Source organism: Gopherus evgoodei, chromosome 7, assembly GCF_007399415.2.
Source record: "Gopherus evgoodei ecotype Sinaloan lineage chromosome 7, rGopEvg1_v1.p, whole genome shotgun sequence".
Lineage (NCBI taxonomy): Eukaryota > Metazoa > Chordata > Testudines > Testudinidae > Gopherus > Gopherus evgoodei.
In genome coordinates this window covers 110,372,682-110,389,419 of record NC_044328.1, presented here as the reverse complement: position 1 = coordinate 110,389,419, position 16,738 = coordinate 110,372,682, and the positions used below count along the sequence as shown (strand labels likewise).

Genomic DNA, 16,738 nt, shown 5'->3' with positions numbered 1-16,738 from the left:
GATAAGGAGAACAATATATCACTCTCCTATTTATAACAACCGTTTACATACTTCATGTCCCCCCTCAGTCTTCTCTTCTCCAGACTAAACAAACCTTTTTTTTTCCAATTTTTCCTTGTAGGTCACATTTTCTAGACCTTTAATCATTTTTGTTGCTCTCTTCTGGACTTTCTCCAATTTGTTCACATCTTTCCTGAAGTGTGGTGCCCAGAACTGGACACAGCACGCTAGATGAGGCCTTATTAGTGCTGAGCAGAGTGGAAGAATTGTTTCTTGTGTCTTACTTACAACGCTCCTGCTAATACATCCCAGAATGATGTTCGCTTTTTCTGAAAACAATGTTACACTGTTGACTCATATTTAGTTTGTGATCCACTATAACCCTGGATCCTTTTCTGCAGGACTCCTTCCTAGGCAGTCACTTTCCATTTGGTATTTATGCAGTTGATGGTTCCTTCCTATGTGGAGTACTTTGCATTTGTCCTTATTGAATTTCATCCTATTTACTTCACACCATTTCTCCAATTTGTCCAGATCATTTTGAATTCTATTCCTGTCCTCCAAAGTACTTACAATCCCTCCCAGCTTGGTATTGTTGCAGGCTTTTTAAGTGTACTCTCTATGCCATTGTCCAAAACATCATTGAAGATATTGAATAGAACCAGACCCAGGACAGATCCCTAAGGGACCCCACTTGATATGCCCTTCCAGCTTGACTGTGAACCATTGGTAACTGCTCTCTGAGTATGGTTTTCCAACCAGCTGTGCAACCACTTTATAGTAGGTTCATCTAGGCTATATTTCCAAAAATGGTACTAAAGACAAGATATATCACATCTACTGCTTCCCCCCTTATCCACAATGCTTGTTACCCTGTCAAAGAAGCATATTAGATTGGTTTAATATGATTTGTTCCTGACAAATCTATGTTGAGTGTTACTTATCACGTCATTATCCTCTAGGTGCTTACAAATTGATTGTTTGATTATTTGCTGTATTCTCTTTCTGGGCACTGAAGTTAAGATGACTGGTCTATAAAGCCCTGGTTTGTCGTATTCCTATTTTTATAGGTAGGTACTATATTTGCCCTTTTCCAGTCCTCTGGGATCTCTTCCATCCTCCATGAGTTCTCAGAGATAATGGTAAATGGCTCAGAGATCTCTTCTGCCAGTTCCTTAAATATTCTACCATGTATTTTGTCAGATATCCAACTTGTTTAAGTAATTCTTAACTTCTTGTTTCCCTATTTTAGACACAGATCCTATCCCACTAACATTGCTAATCTTTTTGGTGAAAACTGAAACAAAGAAGGCATTTAACACTTTGGCCATTGCTGCATTTTCTGTTAATGTCTTTCTCTCCTCATTGAGTAATGGGACTACCTTATCCTTGGTCTTCCTCTTGCTTCTAATGTCTTGGTCAAATGTTTTCTAGTTACACTTCATGTCCCTAACTAGTTTAATCTCATTTTGACCCTTGGCCTTTCTATTTTTTCTCCCTATGTGCTTGTATTGTTCTTATATTCACTCTTCAGTATTGACCTAGTTTCTACTTTTTGTATGACTCTTTGAGTTTCAGATCGTTGAAGATCTCCTGGTTAAGTCAGCATGGTCTCTTACTATACTTCCTACCTTTCCTACGTATTGGAATAGTTTGCTCTTTTCCCCTTAATAATGTCTCTTTAAAAAACTGCTAAATCTCCTGAACTCCTTTTTCCTTTAGACTTGCTTCCCATGGGATCTTACCTACCAATTCTCCAAGTTTGCTAAAGTCTGCCTTTCTAAAGTCCATTGTCTTTATTCTGCTGTTTTCCCTCCTACCATTCCTTAGAACAGGAGCAGGCAAACTTTTTGGGCTGATGGCCACATCCTGGTGGGGAAATTGTATGTAGGGCCAGGGCAGGGGTATGGGGTGTGGAAGGAAGTGGGGGGCATGGGAGGGGGTGTAGTGTGCAGGAAGGGGCTCAGGACAAGGGATTGGGGCAGAGGAGGGGTGTAGAGTGTATGAGGGGCTCAGGGAAGGGGGTTGGGGTGCAGGAGGGGTGCGGAGTGCAGGAGGGGGCTCAGGGCAAGGGGTTGGCATGCACAGGGGTGCAGGGTGTGACAAGGGGCTCAGGGCAGGGGGTTGAGGTGGCAGTGGCATGCATCGGGGCCAGGGCAGGCTCCCTGCAAGCCTGCCCTGTCCCCAGCCCTGCACCACTTCAGGAAGTGCTGCGGCCCTGGCCGTGCTTTCAGGTATCTCCCCCGAAGTTCCCATTGGCTGTGGTTCCCCGTTCCAGGCCAATGGGAGCTGTCGGGGGGGGGGGCGATGCCTCAAGGCAAGGGCAACGAACAGAGCCCTCTGCCCCCCCCCACACACCTGAGAGCGGCGCAGGGCCCGCAGCGCAATGGGAGGCAAGCCTGCAGGCCAAATCCAAAGCCCTGAGGGGCCGGATCCGGCCCCTGGGCCATAGTTTGCCCACCCCTGCCTTAGAATCACAAACTCTGTCATTTCATGATCACTTTCAACCAAGCTGCCTTCCACCTAACCTGTTCCTTGCTATTTGTCAGAATCCAATCTCAAACAGCTTCTCCCCTAGTCACTTTCTCCACCTTCTGCAGTGAAAAGTTGTCTCCAATGCATTCCAAGAACTTGTTAAATAATCTGTGCCCTGCTGAATTACTTCCCCAACAGATGTCTGGGTAATTAACCACATCTATGATATCACATCTATCTGAACCTCAGTGCAAAGTGTATTCAACTTTGATATATGTATCCAGTAATCTTATGTTGTAATAAATTATTTTAAACTCACCCAGTATTTGCTATGTTACTCCCATTAACAAATGAAACCCCATGCATTTTTTAAAAATAACTTTCCTTCTAGTTCAGTTGTGGCTACAAGACATTTTCCTCTTTATCCTACAGAATACAGGTAAATGAAAGGAAATACACACAAGGGGTGAGAATAGCTGCTAAATCTATACAATACACTTTTTCAATCTTGGGTCAGAAGTTGGTCAGCCAGTGTCTGATGAATGTAACTGGCAGGTTTCATCCAAACCTTTCCAGATTAAACGTTTTTCTGTATGAAGTGAAAGTCCAGCCATCAAGGGTCTTTGTGCAAATAGAAGAAAGACAGTTTAGACATGTAAAACATGTCACATTATCTTTCCTGCCAGAATGACCTTCCAGTGGCTTTAACAATTTTTCTGCCTGTGGAATAGGAGGAAGCAAAATAGCGAAACCTTTTTATAATGGTTACACTTTCTAATATTATCAATATTATTTGATTTGGGTTAACCCCTAGAGGCCCCAGACCCATTGTGCTGTGCTCTGTACAAGCATATAAGAAAAAACAGACCTTTCCCTGGATAGCTTACGCTGCAAAGATAAGATTAGATATCTTAGAACAAATTGGTGGGGAAGAGAGCATAGCGTAGCAATTAGACAATTACGGTTATTAGCCTTGAAGAGTGATCTTGCTCTGAAAAGTGGGTCTGTAGAAATACCAGTGTGGGATTCTATGTACATTATGCCTCAGTGATTTCTGGATCAAAAGAAAATGTGGGTGGTTTGTTTTTTTTCGTAACTGCCAGCCTTGCAAACTCAACCTAGGAATGGAGGATCAAGCTGGATTCTTTTCTTCTCAAGCATGAGCAAAAATAATAGAGGTGGCGCAGGCCAAACTGTGCCTTCAGTGAAACCTGTAAGGCCCCATTGTCTTGTGCAGAGTTGCACAGATATAACTGTAATTGGTAGAGTGATGGGGCACCAGAAATATCCAGCTGTCTTGGTGTTGGTTCTGCAGGGCTATCAGGAGTAATAAGAACTTGCTTATGTCAGTAAAGTTAAATCCCATTTGTGATTAATTGAGTCAACAATGAATGGTAGAAAAGTGCTGAATAAAACTATTTGCAAATATTCTTGGATTAGCTCTGATCAATCTGAAATATGTTAACTCAATTTACAGAAGTCTTTTCAGGCTTGGGCTGTGTTTTGTTTTATTTTTTCTTTCCTTATTAATCAATATGTGCAACTCCGGGAAGTTTGGTGGCAGTTAAATATTTCATTGGGTTTTTTGCCTTCTCTTTCCATGTGCTTAAGAAAAATCCTCCCTAATGTCTGTGTGTGTTTTGTTTCAGAGCTTACCCCATAGAGGAATATCCTTGCAAAATCAAATCAGCTGCTGCAATAATGCACATGATCATGAATAATCTGGATCCCTCAGTGGCCCAGGTAATTACCATGGAAATAAAGGGATGGAAATTATTCACAGAACAGGAGTAAATCTACAAGTAATTCCCTCCATATATGCTCACATATAAATGGAGTATTTTAGGACCTGGGAAAGGTTTATGCACCACTTATTCCCATTTAAACCTTCAATATAGGATTAAATGGGATTGAAGTAGGGCTGCATAGGTCTTGTGCTGGTCCTCCACACAAGGGTGAATTTCCTCCGTAACATCTGTAGAGCTGGCTTCTATCTGGGTTAGTTAAATAGGCCATTTTCAGTATCTGCAGGAGAGTGTATGTACAGTGTGGCATGCCAAAATGATACTTTCTGTGGGACTGATCCTCCAAGGTTCCTGGGCATCTCCTGGAGGGACTGCAGGCCAGCCACTCCCTTTGGCTTCAGTTGGGTCTGAAGGTGCACCGTGTTTCTCAGGACTGAGATGTGTGTCGGGCTTAGACCTGCCGTCCCATATGCTGTAACCCTAATGACAGTGGGAATTATGTATGCAAGAAGCATGCAGGGTTTTTAGATGGTAAAACTATTCTTTTTATAAAGATCTTATCACCGACCACAATTTTCCTCAGAGTTTTCAGCTCCTGTTGGATCACTCTGAGGTGGAGATGGTGACTACTGGAGTTCCTTTAACTATTTGACTTTTTTTATTAATTAGGCTCTGGTGTTCTGGGAGTCTGGAGTACTGGCGTCTGGAGACTCTGGATCTTCAGTTTGGCTGGGGGGAGGGGGAGGGATTTTGGTTGTTCAAATTAATAGGCCTTTGTATATGTCAGTAAATATGGTAAAAGTATTGTCTCCTTCATCAAAGAAGCCCACAGTGGAAGCCAGTGAGTCAAGAAAGCACAGCAGGATGACCTCATGGAGGCTATAGCTCCCCTCTTGTGGAGGGTTGGGGGGCTGTGGAACTTGAAGGATGATACCTCCTTACCGCATGGATACTGGGGATCTGCAGGCAAGAGACACCCCTCCCCCGCCATTCCAATCAATGGGGGCAGGTGCCGTGCACATAGATGGCACCATTTGGGTGGCAGGGCGGGCTCTCGTTCCATCTAGCAGTACGGTTCCTCCAACAGCCATACTGCTATTGGATGGGAACCCTTGCCATTGCCACGCTCACTTCCACATAAAACAATAATGTTTTTGCTTTCACTTGTCTTCCTTTCCTTGTTTGTTTCGATTCATTGCTACACACACTTGTTGTGCCTTGTCTATTTAGACTGGAAGCTCCTTGGGGAAGGGACCATCCCTCACTATATATTTACAGAGCAACTAGCACAGCGGGGCCAAACTCTGGGCACAACAAATTAATCAGGGCCCAATCTCGCTCCCATTGAAGTAATTGACTTTAATGCGAGTAGGGTTAAGCACTCAATACGTTAAGTCCTCAATATATATCCAAAAGTAGATGTTAACCCTTTCTGCATCTTTGAAAGTGCAGCATGCATCTCAGAAGCAAGATCGCTCATACTGTCTTTAAGGGAGCTTTTCCCTGCCTAGTTAAAAGAACAGCAACCAATGAGTAACTTTTGTAATTTGGCATGTGGATCCCCACAATTTGGCAATAATTAATAAACCTTATTCTAAGGGGGAGATTACAATCCACCGATTTTACTTAAATTGTCACTTTACTATGATACTTTCTGATTTCAAAAGTCTAGAGAATGTTGATGCAAAAAATATAACACCGCGTTGAATTCAATATTAAATTAATCTCTGGGATTGTTAGAGGGATCCCTCTGAAATATTGCAGGGAAGCACTAGTTTTAATATAATGAAAATGTGCCTCTTTTAGTTTCCCCAGGAGCTTGTAACTTACGGAGGAAATGGACAAGTCTTCAGCAACTGGGCTCAGGTATGACATTGATACATTTGCAACTAGAGGTCTTGTGAAAAAGTAGATCAGATTGATATTTCACCCATCGGAACTCCATTCTGCTTAGGCAGAGTTTGTGACAAATTCTTGGCAGTCATTGTAATATTCCAAAACATCCTGTCTGGGTAGATGAATGCTGAGTTGTGAACTGTAAAGAAGTGCAGAGCTTTATTTAGTGAGGAGAGCATATGCTTCCAAATAGGAATGTTGTGACGATAATTGTGTATTTTAAGATAATTTCTTTTCTTTCTATTGTACATTTGGATGCACCTCTGGTTTGTTCACATAATTTTAGAGGCAAACTGCATCCTAATATGTAATAGGGTATATTTGTTTGTTTCTACTAATTTTACACTAGTTCGCACAACATGCAACTTAGTAATGATGACCTAAAAAGCACAATCTTGAGTGTGTTTCCAACAATGTCAAAGAGCAGCTGAAGACATTTCACAAGTACTAGTTGACCATTTGTTTGTCCAGTTTAGCTTCAATTTTGGTAACACTGCATTATATCTCCTTTGATAAAGAGGTGTGGTCAAGGCTTGAGACTAAATTCTGGGACTGGAATGTTTAATGGATCTTACAGTCCAAATCTTAGACCTGGGGTCAAGGCTGGGTTTGCAGAACACACCCACATTGCCCTATAGCTCAATAATCCCGAGACATAATGTCAATTCCCCACTAATGTACAGATACCCTGCTCAGGCCATTGTCTGTGTGAATTTGCTTTCCCAACAAGATGAGAAGATTTCAGAAGTGTCAGGTATTGTTCTACTCATAGAACAAGCCTCTCCATACTATATGTTGTCCCTGTTCTTCCCAGTAATGGCATGAAGTACAGTGTAGTTGTCTAACACAAACACTTTGCGAACACTGAAATTTGCACATGAAAAAATGTTTCAAGGAAATCACTGACATCAATAGCATGGGTACTCGGTTACGTCTTATACAAAGGCAATTTAGTCATTCAGAACCAGATTGGGTCCAGTTACTCAACAGGGGTGAAGTGGAAGAACATTAAATGAGCAACTCTCATGCCTCTCAGCAGGGCACAAATGCAGTTGTTGTGAGCACAGAAACTGCTCCTTCCATGAATCCTCTGAGGCACAAGACACTCCAAAGAGGGCAGAGAAGTGAAAGGAGGAGATGGGGGTATCGGCCTTCCTTGCTGCTGGTAGAGCTGGACAGGTGTGCAGGCAGGAATATGTTGCATCCCCTGGAAGGGATGTAGCATCAGGCATGCGTCTCCACCCACAGAGTGGAAGATCTAGGAGGAATTCTGGCTCTGGACTTGTCCCGGAGTTCACCTGAGGATGTTGCACTTTATTCTAAGGCTTCCTGTACCTCTCACAAACAAAAATACCCTTGAGACAGAAATGCATTGGGTCAGATATATCCCTCCTGAAGCTTCTCTCATTTTGGTCCCTTGTTTTTGTTTTTCACAAAATACATTAACTTACAGGTAAGGGAATATGAATGGTCTTGTGGTTATGGCACAGGTCAGGGAGATGAGAAACCTGGGTTTTATTCCCAGTTCTGTAACAAACTCCATGTGTGACCTTGGGCAAGTCACTTGTGCCTCGATTTCAGAATCAAGAAAATGTGGATTGTAGTCCTTAGCCCCACCAAAGGGGTTTTTTGAGGTTAAATTCATTATAAATTACTTGTGAGACCCTGTTCTCATTTTAGTGTGAACAGCACCTCCAGTTAAATTAGATGCATGCATGTGTTGTCAGAGGCTGGTGTGCCTCAGGGCAGATGTGAGACTGCAAGATGAAATGCAAGCAACACAAAATTTGGTAACATTCTGTTCTTTCTCTAGTTCCAGCAGTCCTGTCCAAATTAGATAGAGCTGTGAACTGCAGGAGTTTCACTGCAGAGCAAACAATGCTTTTTTGTTCCTGGTTACTTAGAGTAGCAATCAGATGAATGGTTGGGTTGTAATGGGGACACTTTGTTCTCTGTGTTCATGTCATGAAATCAGAGTGCTTTTTTTTTTGTTGCTTTTTTTAGGCATTGCAAAATTTATCCTGAAAATGCTGGTATCATCCGCACAGCCCCTTTCTTTCTTCCAACTAGATTACTAAAGAAAAATCCATTTCTGCTACCAAATTTCCCTTACTTTAGCTCCACCAGCCTCAACAGTTAAAATTGTGACCTGGGCTATTCTTTTCAGCTGAGAAGGCCAGCATGGGTCTTGCTTTAGAGAGTCATTGCTTGCTAATCAGTCAGAAGGATGGTGATTGTACATGAAATATAACAAGATGTGATTGTTTTGTGCATTTTCAGTCCATAACCACATCTTGAAAATTCACTGGAAATAATATGAACTTTCTGTTGGAAAATAATGGATTTGAGTTAACTCTGCAGCCAGTTTATAGACTAAGGGACAAATTCTGCTCTCTAGTGTAATTCCAGAGTAATTTTGCAGATGATGATGGGACTATTGTTTTACTTCTGAATGTATCAAGGACTGTATTTTCTTTTACCAACATGATGAAAAGAGGTGCTTTTTGTTTAGGATGAAAACTTCTGTCATCTTCTAGTGCCAGTTGTAATCCATATTTATTTCAAAGGTGAGAAGCCATAGGAGACCTCGAAATCTTGAGATCAATGACATTTGTGTGTGTTTTTATAGCTGTTATTTTAAAGAGAAATTTTTAGCATTTGGCCTTGGGAAGATTTTCAGAAAAGTGCCAGAACCAAATGGCTCACTTCAGGTTAAAATTAGGACAATTCCAAAAATGATGCATTAAGTGCTAGCAAGTCATTTCTGAGTTTTGTACTGGAGAAAAATACAATTTATTTTTTTTTGCTATTCTTTCTGGAGCTCATTCAGAATGTTCTCACTAGTCATTTATGTGTTTGGTGTTTAGCATTGTCCTTCTAATAGACTTTATTAAAAGCAAGAATTAGCAAAAGCTCTGGTTGATTCTTTATATATAAATACACTATGTTATCCATACAGATGTTCTTATACTAGAAACTTAAGAGCTCTATGAAGACAGATCATTGCAAGATGGGAACAGATTCACTAGTTTTCCTTTGCTTTAATTTTCAGTTCTGGTTAGTGATGCACTATTTGTCTGAGATAACCGAAGAGCAAACTTTAGTGATGTACAGTGGTCATCCTTTGGGCCTCTTCCCCAGCCCTCGGTATGCACCTCGACTAATCATCACCAATGGCATGGTGGGTATTATCCTCTCATTCTGATCTCATTTTAGGCTGTTTTTAAAATTTATTCCTTATTAGATTATCATTACATGAATAAAAGAAAACACATAAGACCAAATTCTGCCCTCATTTATTCCAGTGCAACCCTGTCTAGGTCAGTGAGGTTGCACTGGTATAATTAAGGGCAGAATTCTGCCCTCATCAGATGGCCACGTTTTTCTATCAGAGTCAGCCTAGGGCAGATTTGAACGAATGACCTAGAGGTGAAAGTTTCTGTGTTCCATTGTCAGTTTTCTAGGCCATTTAGTGCCCATCTGTTGTGGACAGGTAATTGCCTTCTGTAAGATTTGAAAGCAGGTAAGCTGCATGACAGGTGAATCACATTTTCCATAATATTAGAACATATGGAGCCAAAGCCCACTTGCCTTATCCTTGGGATTAGTCCTATTGATGTTCATTGATTTACTACTGGCATGAGCAAGACTAGCAGAATTTGGCCTATGCTCTGATCTACACTACAGGGTTAGGTCGAATTTAGCCACGTTCAGTTGATTTAAAAATGAATGTGTCCACACGACCAACCCCATTCCATCGACCTAAAGGGCTCTTAAAATCGACTTCTGTTCTTCCCCGACAAGGGGAGTAGCACTAAAATCGACCTTGCTGGGTTGAATTTGGGGTAGTGTGGACACAAATCTATGGTATTGGCCTCCGGGAGCTATCCCAGAGTGCTCAATTGTGACCACTCTGGACAGCACTTTGAACTCCGATGCACTAGCCAGATACACAGGAAAAGCCCCAGGAATTTTTGAGTTTCATTTCCTGTTCGATCAGTGTGACGAACTCAGCAGCACAGGTGACCATGCGGTCCCCCCAGAATCGTAGACCATAGAATGTTTCTATGCTCCCCCACCATCTCCATCCCTGAGGTTATCGCAGATTAGAAGGCAAAAAAAAACACACTCGCAATGACTTGTTTTCCCAGCTAATGCAGTCCACCTGCACTGATAGGGCACAGCTTAATGCATGGAGGCATTCAGTGGCAAAGGCCAGGAAAGAATTAAGTGAGTGCGAAGAGCGGAGGCAGGACGTGATGCTGAGGCTAATGGGGGAACAAACGGACATGATGAAGCATCTGTTGGGGGAGCAAACAGACATGATGAAGCATCTGTTGGAGCTGCAGGAAAGCCAACAAGAACACAGACCCCCGCTGCATCCACTGTATAACCGCTTATCCTTCTCCCCATGTTCCATAGCCTCCTCACCCAGATGCCCAAGAACACATGGGGGGGAGTCTCTGGGCACCCAGCCACTCCACTCCTTCAGTTGCTTTGGCCATTCTCTGACTGTCATTCAAACAGTTTGATTTTTAGTGTGGCTACAATAAAGAATGTGACCTTGTCCTTCCCTCCACCCCCACCCCACCCGGGCTACCTTGTCCATTATCTAATTTTCTTTTAAGTAATAAAGAAAGAAAGCATAGTTTCAAAATAATAGTTACTTTATTTTCGGGGGGGGGGGTTGGCTTACAGGGAATTAAAATCAATAAAGGGGACGGGTTTGCATCAAGGAGAAACACACACAACTGTCACAGTGAAACCTGGCCAATCATGAAACTGGTTTTCAAAGCCTCACAGCACTCCTTGCTGTGCTCTTCTAATCACCTTGGTGTCTGGCTGCTCAAAATTGGACACCAGACAATTTGTCTCAACCTCCCACCCCGCCATAAATGTCTCCCCCTTACTCTCGCAGATATTATGGCGCACACAGCAGGCAGCAATAACAATGGGGAATGTTGGTTGCTCTGAGATCTGACCAACAGTGCCAGCAAGCTTTTAAACGTTCAAAGGCACATTCTACCTATCCTGTGCTTGCTCAGCCTATAGTTGAACTGCTCCCTACTACTGTCCAGGTTTCAGGAGCTATGGGAGCAAGGGGTAGGCTAGGATAGGTGCGACTGCCTGGTGCTGCCAGCTGGGGGTGCAGCCTGAGGCAGAAGCCTCCAGTTCACAATAGCAGCAAGTGATGGTGAGCTGAGCAGGCTCCCTGCTTGCTTGCCATGCTATGGCATCTGCACAGGTAACGCAAGAAAAAAGGCACAAAACGATTGTTTCCATTACTTTCATGGAGGGAGGGGCAACTGATGACATGTACCCTAAACCACCCATGACAATGTTTTTTCCCCATCAGGCATTGGGAGCTTAACCCAGAATTCCAATGGGCAGCAAAGATTGCAGGAACTGTGGGATAGCTACCCACAGTGCACTGCTCTGTAAGTCGATGCTAGCTGCAGTAGTGAGGACACACTCTGCCGACTTAATGCACTTAGTGTGGACGTACGCAATCGACTGTATAAAATTGATTTCTAAAAATCAACTTCTATAAAATCGACCTAATTTCGTAGTGTAGACATAGCCCTATATGGAATAGAACCATTGCTATGTTCCAAAGCTTTATTTTTTTCTTTTTAGGTTATTCCCAACTATTCCTCCAGAGATGAATATGAGAAAATGTTTGCAATGGGAGTTACAATGTAAGATATGCTTTATTATTACTCCTGTTTCAAAGGTTTGCAGTCTTATATTAGCTAAACCTGAGTCAGGTACCAGTTACCTTTTGATTAAAATTTCTAATGTAGATGGACTTTAACTGTGTTCCATTACTAAGGTAAGATCCTGATTCAGCACAGCACTTAAACACATGCTTAAACACATCCCATCTGTGCTCAGCAAACAATTTAAGCACACTGGGACTTAAAGTTAAACACATGTATAAGGACTCAGCTGAATCAAGGTCTAAAGCCTCGGTCATGACCAAGACATGATATTTTTGATATTTTGGAAATTAAATAATTGGAATACATTTTATTTTTTCATTGCTCATCCAGTTTGTGGATCAGGGGGATTGTTCACTCAGTTATACAAGTCTTTGCATGTCATGGTGAGAGTTAACAGTTAACAGAGTGCTGTGAAAGTCTTGGGGAAGTAGGTGCACGTGAATAAGGAGCAGAGGTGAAGGGGGTTAATACAGAGAATGAACATGGAGGCTAGCATTCTCAAGAGGACTATGAGAGTTAGAAATCTCGGGTAAAATTTTCAAAAGCACTTACGTGATTTAAGTGCTAAGTTGCACTGAAAGTCAAGTCACATCCACACTGCTAAACCGAAGCAACTCTCTGCAGCGAGTCTCAAAGCCCAAGTCAACTGGCTAAGGATTGCAGGGCTTGTGCTGCTAAGCTCGACATAGCCATGTAGACGTTCCTGCTCAGATTAGAGCGCGGGCTCTGAGACCCTTTCCCCTCACCTGGTTTCAGAGATAAGGCTCCAGCCCAAATGGGAATGTCTACACTGCTCTTTTTTAGCTCCACAACACAAACCCAGCAGCCCAAGGCAATTGACCTGGGCTCTGAGGCTCACTGCAGGGAGGTGTTTTTGTTTTGTTTTGTTTTGTTTTGTTTTTTTGCAGTGTAGACGTATCCTAAATCACTTAGGTGCTTTTGAAAATTTTATCCTCAGTTTTCATTGACTTTCAATGGGGATCCAGCATCTACATCACTTCATCCCCACTGGGAGTCCCAGCCAGAGTGCTTAGCCCACATAAAGCCATGTTTCTGGTTTACTTGTTTGTGCTGCAGCTGTGCACTCCCAAAGCTTCTTCTATACCCATATTTGACCTTATTACAATAAATAACCAGCTTTGGGCTTTTGAGGTGACACTGCCATTGAAGTTCAGCACATGGAAGAATGGCAAGATATTGACACGGTTTCCGCTTTTTGGTGGTGGTGGACAATCACTTACGCATAATGCAGACAGGATCCAGTTACATTGTAAACGTGATAATACCAGGTTTTATGACAACAGATAACATAGCCACAGAAAATGCAGTTTTAATTTTAACCTTATTCTGAATTGAATAAAATGGACATCATTGTGCTCACTTCAATTGATAGGTATGGACAGATGACGGCAGGGAGCTATTGTTACATTGGACCACAGGGAATTGTCCATGGAACTGTGGTAAGAGATTTGGAGAGGGGTCTGTACATTGTCTGCGAGAGTTGGCTGCCGGTGGGTTCTGAGCTGACCATTGTTATCAGAATGCTCCTGACTACTAAAGGAAACTAGTTTTGCCACCTCATTAAGAGAACTGTAGCTCCTCCCCAAACTCTTCAATTCAGAGATGGAATCATGATCCAGATCCATAATTTGAGAGTGTCTGGATCCAAGGTTTTAATTTGGGCCCATCTCTAGTTATAATAGGTGAACTGGCTGAACAGGTATTGTCCTAGTACCTGCTCCATTGAATGTAACATGTTCTTGGTCCCTCATTGTATTTAGTACTGAAATACTGTATTTTGTGTCTGCCAGATTCTTCCTGCATAGTTTCTCAAAATCCTGTCTAAAGACTTGTGTGGACAGATTCTGTAACCCATGAGTATATCCACAGAGTCTTTTGGATTGAAAGGAACCTTTAATTAATATATATTCCATTCCCTGGCCTCATGGCGGGATTGATTCTGGCACCCCTAAACCATCCACAAGACTTGGATGTCTTTTGAATATGTTCAGGATCAGGAATGTTGAGTCTACAACCTTCCTCGGCAGCTTGTTCTATTCTTTAACCATTCAAATAGTTTCTACCGATATTGAATGTAAATGATCCCTTAAACCAGTTCCATTGTGTTTCAAGCATTACATTCTTGCAAAAGGCTGGGAAGAGCACTTGACCCTCCTAAAAACACCAGTACCTTAGAGCAGGGGTAGCCAACCTGAGCCTGAGAAGAAGCCAGAATTTACCAATGTACATTGCCAAAGAGCCACAGTAATATATCAGCAGCCCCCCATCAACTTCTCTGCCCTATTCCCAGCGCTTCCCACCCACCAGCAGTCCCACCAATCAGCACCTCCTCATCTCTCCCTGCACCTCCTGATCAGCTGTTTCATGGTGTGCAAGAGGTTGGGGGGGGAGGAGTGAGGGCACAGCAGGCTCAGGGGAGAGGGTGGGAAGAGGTGAAGTGGGGGGAGGGCCTGTGGCAGAGCCAGGGGTTGAGCAGTGAGCACCCCCTGGCACATTGGAAAGTTGGCGCCTATAGCTCCAGCCCCAGAGTCGGTGCCTATACACGGAGCCGCATATTAACTTCTGAAGAGCCATGTGGCTCCGGAGCCATAGGTTGGCCACCCCTGCCTTAGAATGTCTTAACCAATTCTACCTGTAAACAAATGTAGGCTTGACACAGTATCTAATCAATGCAAAAGTACAATGGAGAAACAAACCTGTTAAATATCTTTAGATTTTAGGGATTTTAGGGAAAGGAGTTATGAATAATTGCTTTGTTGTGTACTATGTGTTAGCTAACAGTGCTGAATGCAGGTCGTCGCTACTTGGGTGTGGAGGACCTGGCTGGGAGGGTGTTTGTCACCTCTGGTCTTGGAGGGATGAGTGGTGCTCAAGCTAAAGCTGCAGTCATTGCTGGATGTGTGGGGATCATTGCTGAGGTAAGACCAAATCTTTCCCTTAAGCAACAAGGCCCATCACAGGCATTTACTGATCAGCTAAAGACTGCTGGGGCAGCACGTGCCTTAAGCATTTATCCCAGCAAGTCCTGATTTTCATTATAGTGACCAGATATGAAAGGTCAATACAATTTCTCTTTCAAATGTTCCATTTTGGTACACAAAGCTTTGGGCTGCTTCATTCTGCGCTTCTGCATTTGGACTTTGAACACCCTGATCATGCACTGAAGTCCATTGTCTCAGTCCCCGGATGCACTTTCCCAAATGCTGAAAGGAGTGGGCAACCAGGGGCTGGTCTCCCCTCCTCTCCCCACCCCCCACCACTCCCAGCATAACTTAGAGCAGTCTCAGAGCTGTTCTAAATTATACCAATTTGTAAAGGACTCCTAGAGGCAAGTATTTTGTCTGGGGAATTGCCAGAGTGCCATATCCTCTTCCACCACACCACACCACTGATGTGCAGCCTCAGCTGGGAGGAGGTGGAATTTATCATTTGGCTCAATAGGAGTATTGCCTGAGCAAAGATTGCCAGAATGGCTCATCTATTTGATCCCTTAGAGGAAAGTTGTCTAACAACTGCCTCCCAGATTTTTAAAAAATGAGGGCAAGTAGCAGCACAGCTTCTTCTCTTACTCCCATCTAAAGTAAGATCAATTTTTAATGATATTTTGCTAATATTAGCTAGCTTTTATCTGTAACTTAAAGACCATTAATGCATTAGCAATCCGCACACTGGATGTTATGAGCCCATCGAGTTTATAAAACGATGGATAAGCAGCACATCTAAAAGCCAAACACTAGAATTCTAATGTTGATAAATGTAAGTATCCGTAAGACTGAAATAAAATCCACCCTGATTTGAAATATAAATAAAGACAAACATTAAAGTCTCTTAGCGCCTACATTTTTTGGTTGTTTTTATGTTCTGTTGCTCCTTATAATGATTCTGGCTTTCTAAAGTTTTCTTTGGTTTCTAACCAGAATTGATCAAAATAATTATCTATACTCCAAAATGTAATAAACATAGATCAGGCATAGACTGGAATAATGGGGCTGTTTCATTATATAATCATTTATTCTTTAGCAAAAGAATAAAAATACAATTCTGATCCACTGAATGGAGCTTAAAGATCAATTTACCCCCCTTCTAATTTTTTAACAAACTTTTCAATTCTGTAGAATCTCATCTTGCCCTTCTTACTTGGACAGAAATATCACATTTCACACTTCATACTAAAGTTCATTTATAAACTATTTCAGAAGAGTTAACAAATAATGAATTGAGATTATAAGTATGTTACAGACAGGAATAGTATAGATAGCTGTAAGCACATCAGTAGAAGGTTGTGGGTTCGAGTCTCATTCGATCTGACACTGAAAAGGCACCTCCAGTTCACCCATCTGCAAAATGGGTTCCCGATTAATTGGATGTGATGCTGGCTACATCATTCCTTTTTGTACCGTTAAGCTACTGTGCCTTAACTGTGCCAGCCTGATGAGGCATTGGCTCAGGGGGAGGGTGGATGGGTGGTTTTTGACATCAGTAGAAGGAGTATAGATGTTTAAAAGAAAGAAACCTACCGAACTATGTCAGGGTTTCTCAACACAAAATTGGGGCACGTTGCAGCTCTTGTCCCATAGGGCTGGCTGGGTTTGCCTCCCTGCTCCAGGCAGTGCAACCTCTGGGATCCTAGTGCCGCCCGAATTTGGCCCAGCTGTCATGATTACAGGAGTCCAGATAGGCCAAATGTGAATGAGTGGCACTGCAACCCCATGAGCCAGGTCACAACTCCACTCACACAAATTTGGTCCAGTCAGGGAGCGGGGCCAAACCTGAGCAGCACTGAAACCCTGGAGGTTGCAATGCCCAGAGCCAAGAGCCAAGCCCAGCCAGCCCCACAGCACAGGAGCTGCCAGAGCTGCCACTGTGGGTTGAGTGGTG

At 42.8% G+C, this 16,738-nt stretch overlaps 1 protein-coding gene across 3 annotated transcripts in view; it reads left to right on the top strand.

The window, feature by feature from the left end:
* Window positions 1–16,738, top strand: part of UROC1 (urocanate hydratase 1) — a 67,221-nt gene that overhangs the window by 11,807 nt on the left and 38,676 nt on the right. For 2 of the 3 annotated variants that reach the window (XR_004001263.1, XM_030569531.1), the window contains exons 3-8: window positions 4,125–4,218; window positions 6,027–6,086; window positions 9,169–9,297; window positions 11,754–11,815; window positions 13,233–13,299; window positions 14,635–14,778. Coding sequence is in view for 2 of the 3 variants with exons in the window: in XM_030569531.1 (XP_030425391.1) it covers window positions 4,125–4,218; window positions 6,027–6,086; window positions 9,169–9,297; window positions 11,754–11,815; window positions 13,233–13,299; window positions 14,635–14,778 (556 nt within the window). In the remaining variant the exon portion in view is untranslated. The remainder of the gene's footprint in view (window positions 1–4,124; window positions 4,219–6,026; window positions 6,087–9,168; window positions 9,298–11,753; window positions 11,816–13,232; window positions 13,300–14,634; window positions 14,779–16,738) is intronic. The other variant, XM_030569532.1, reaches the window with a different exon arrangement.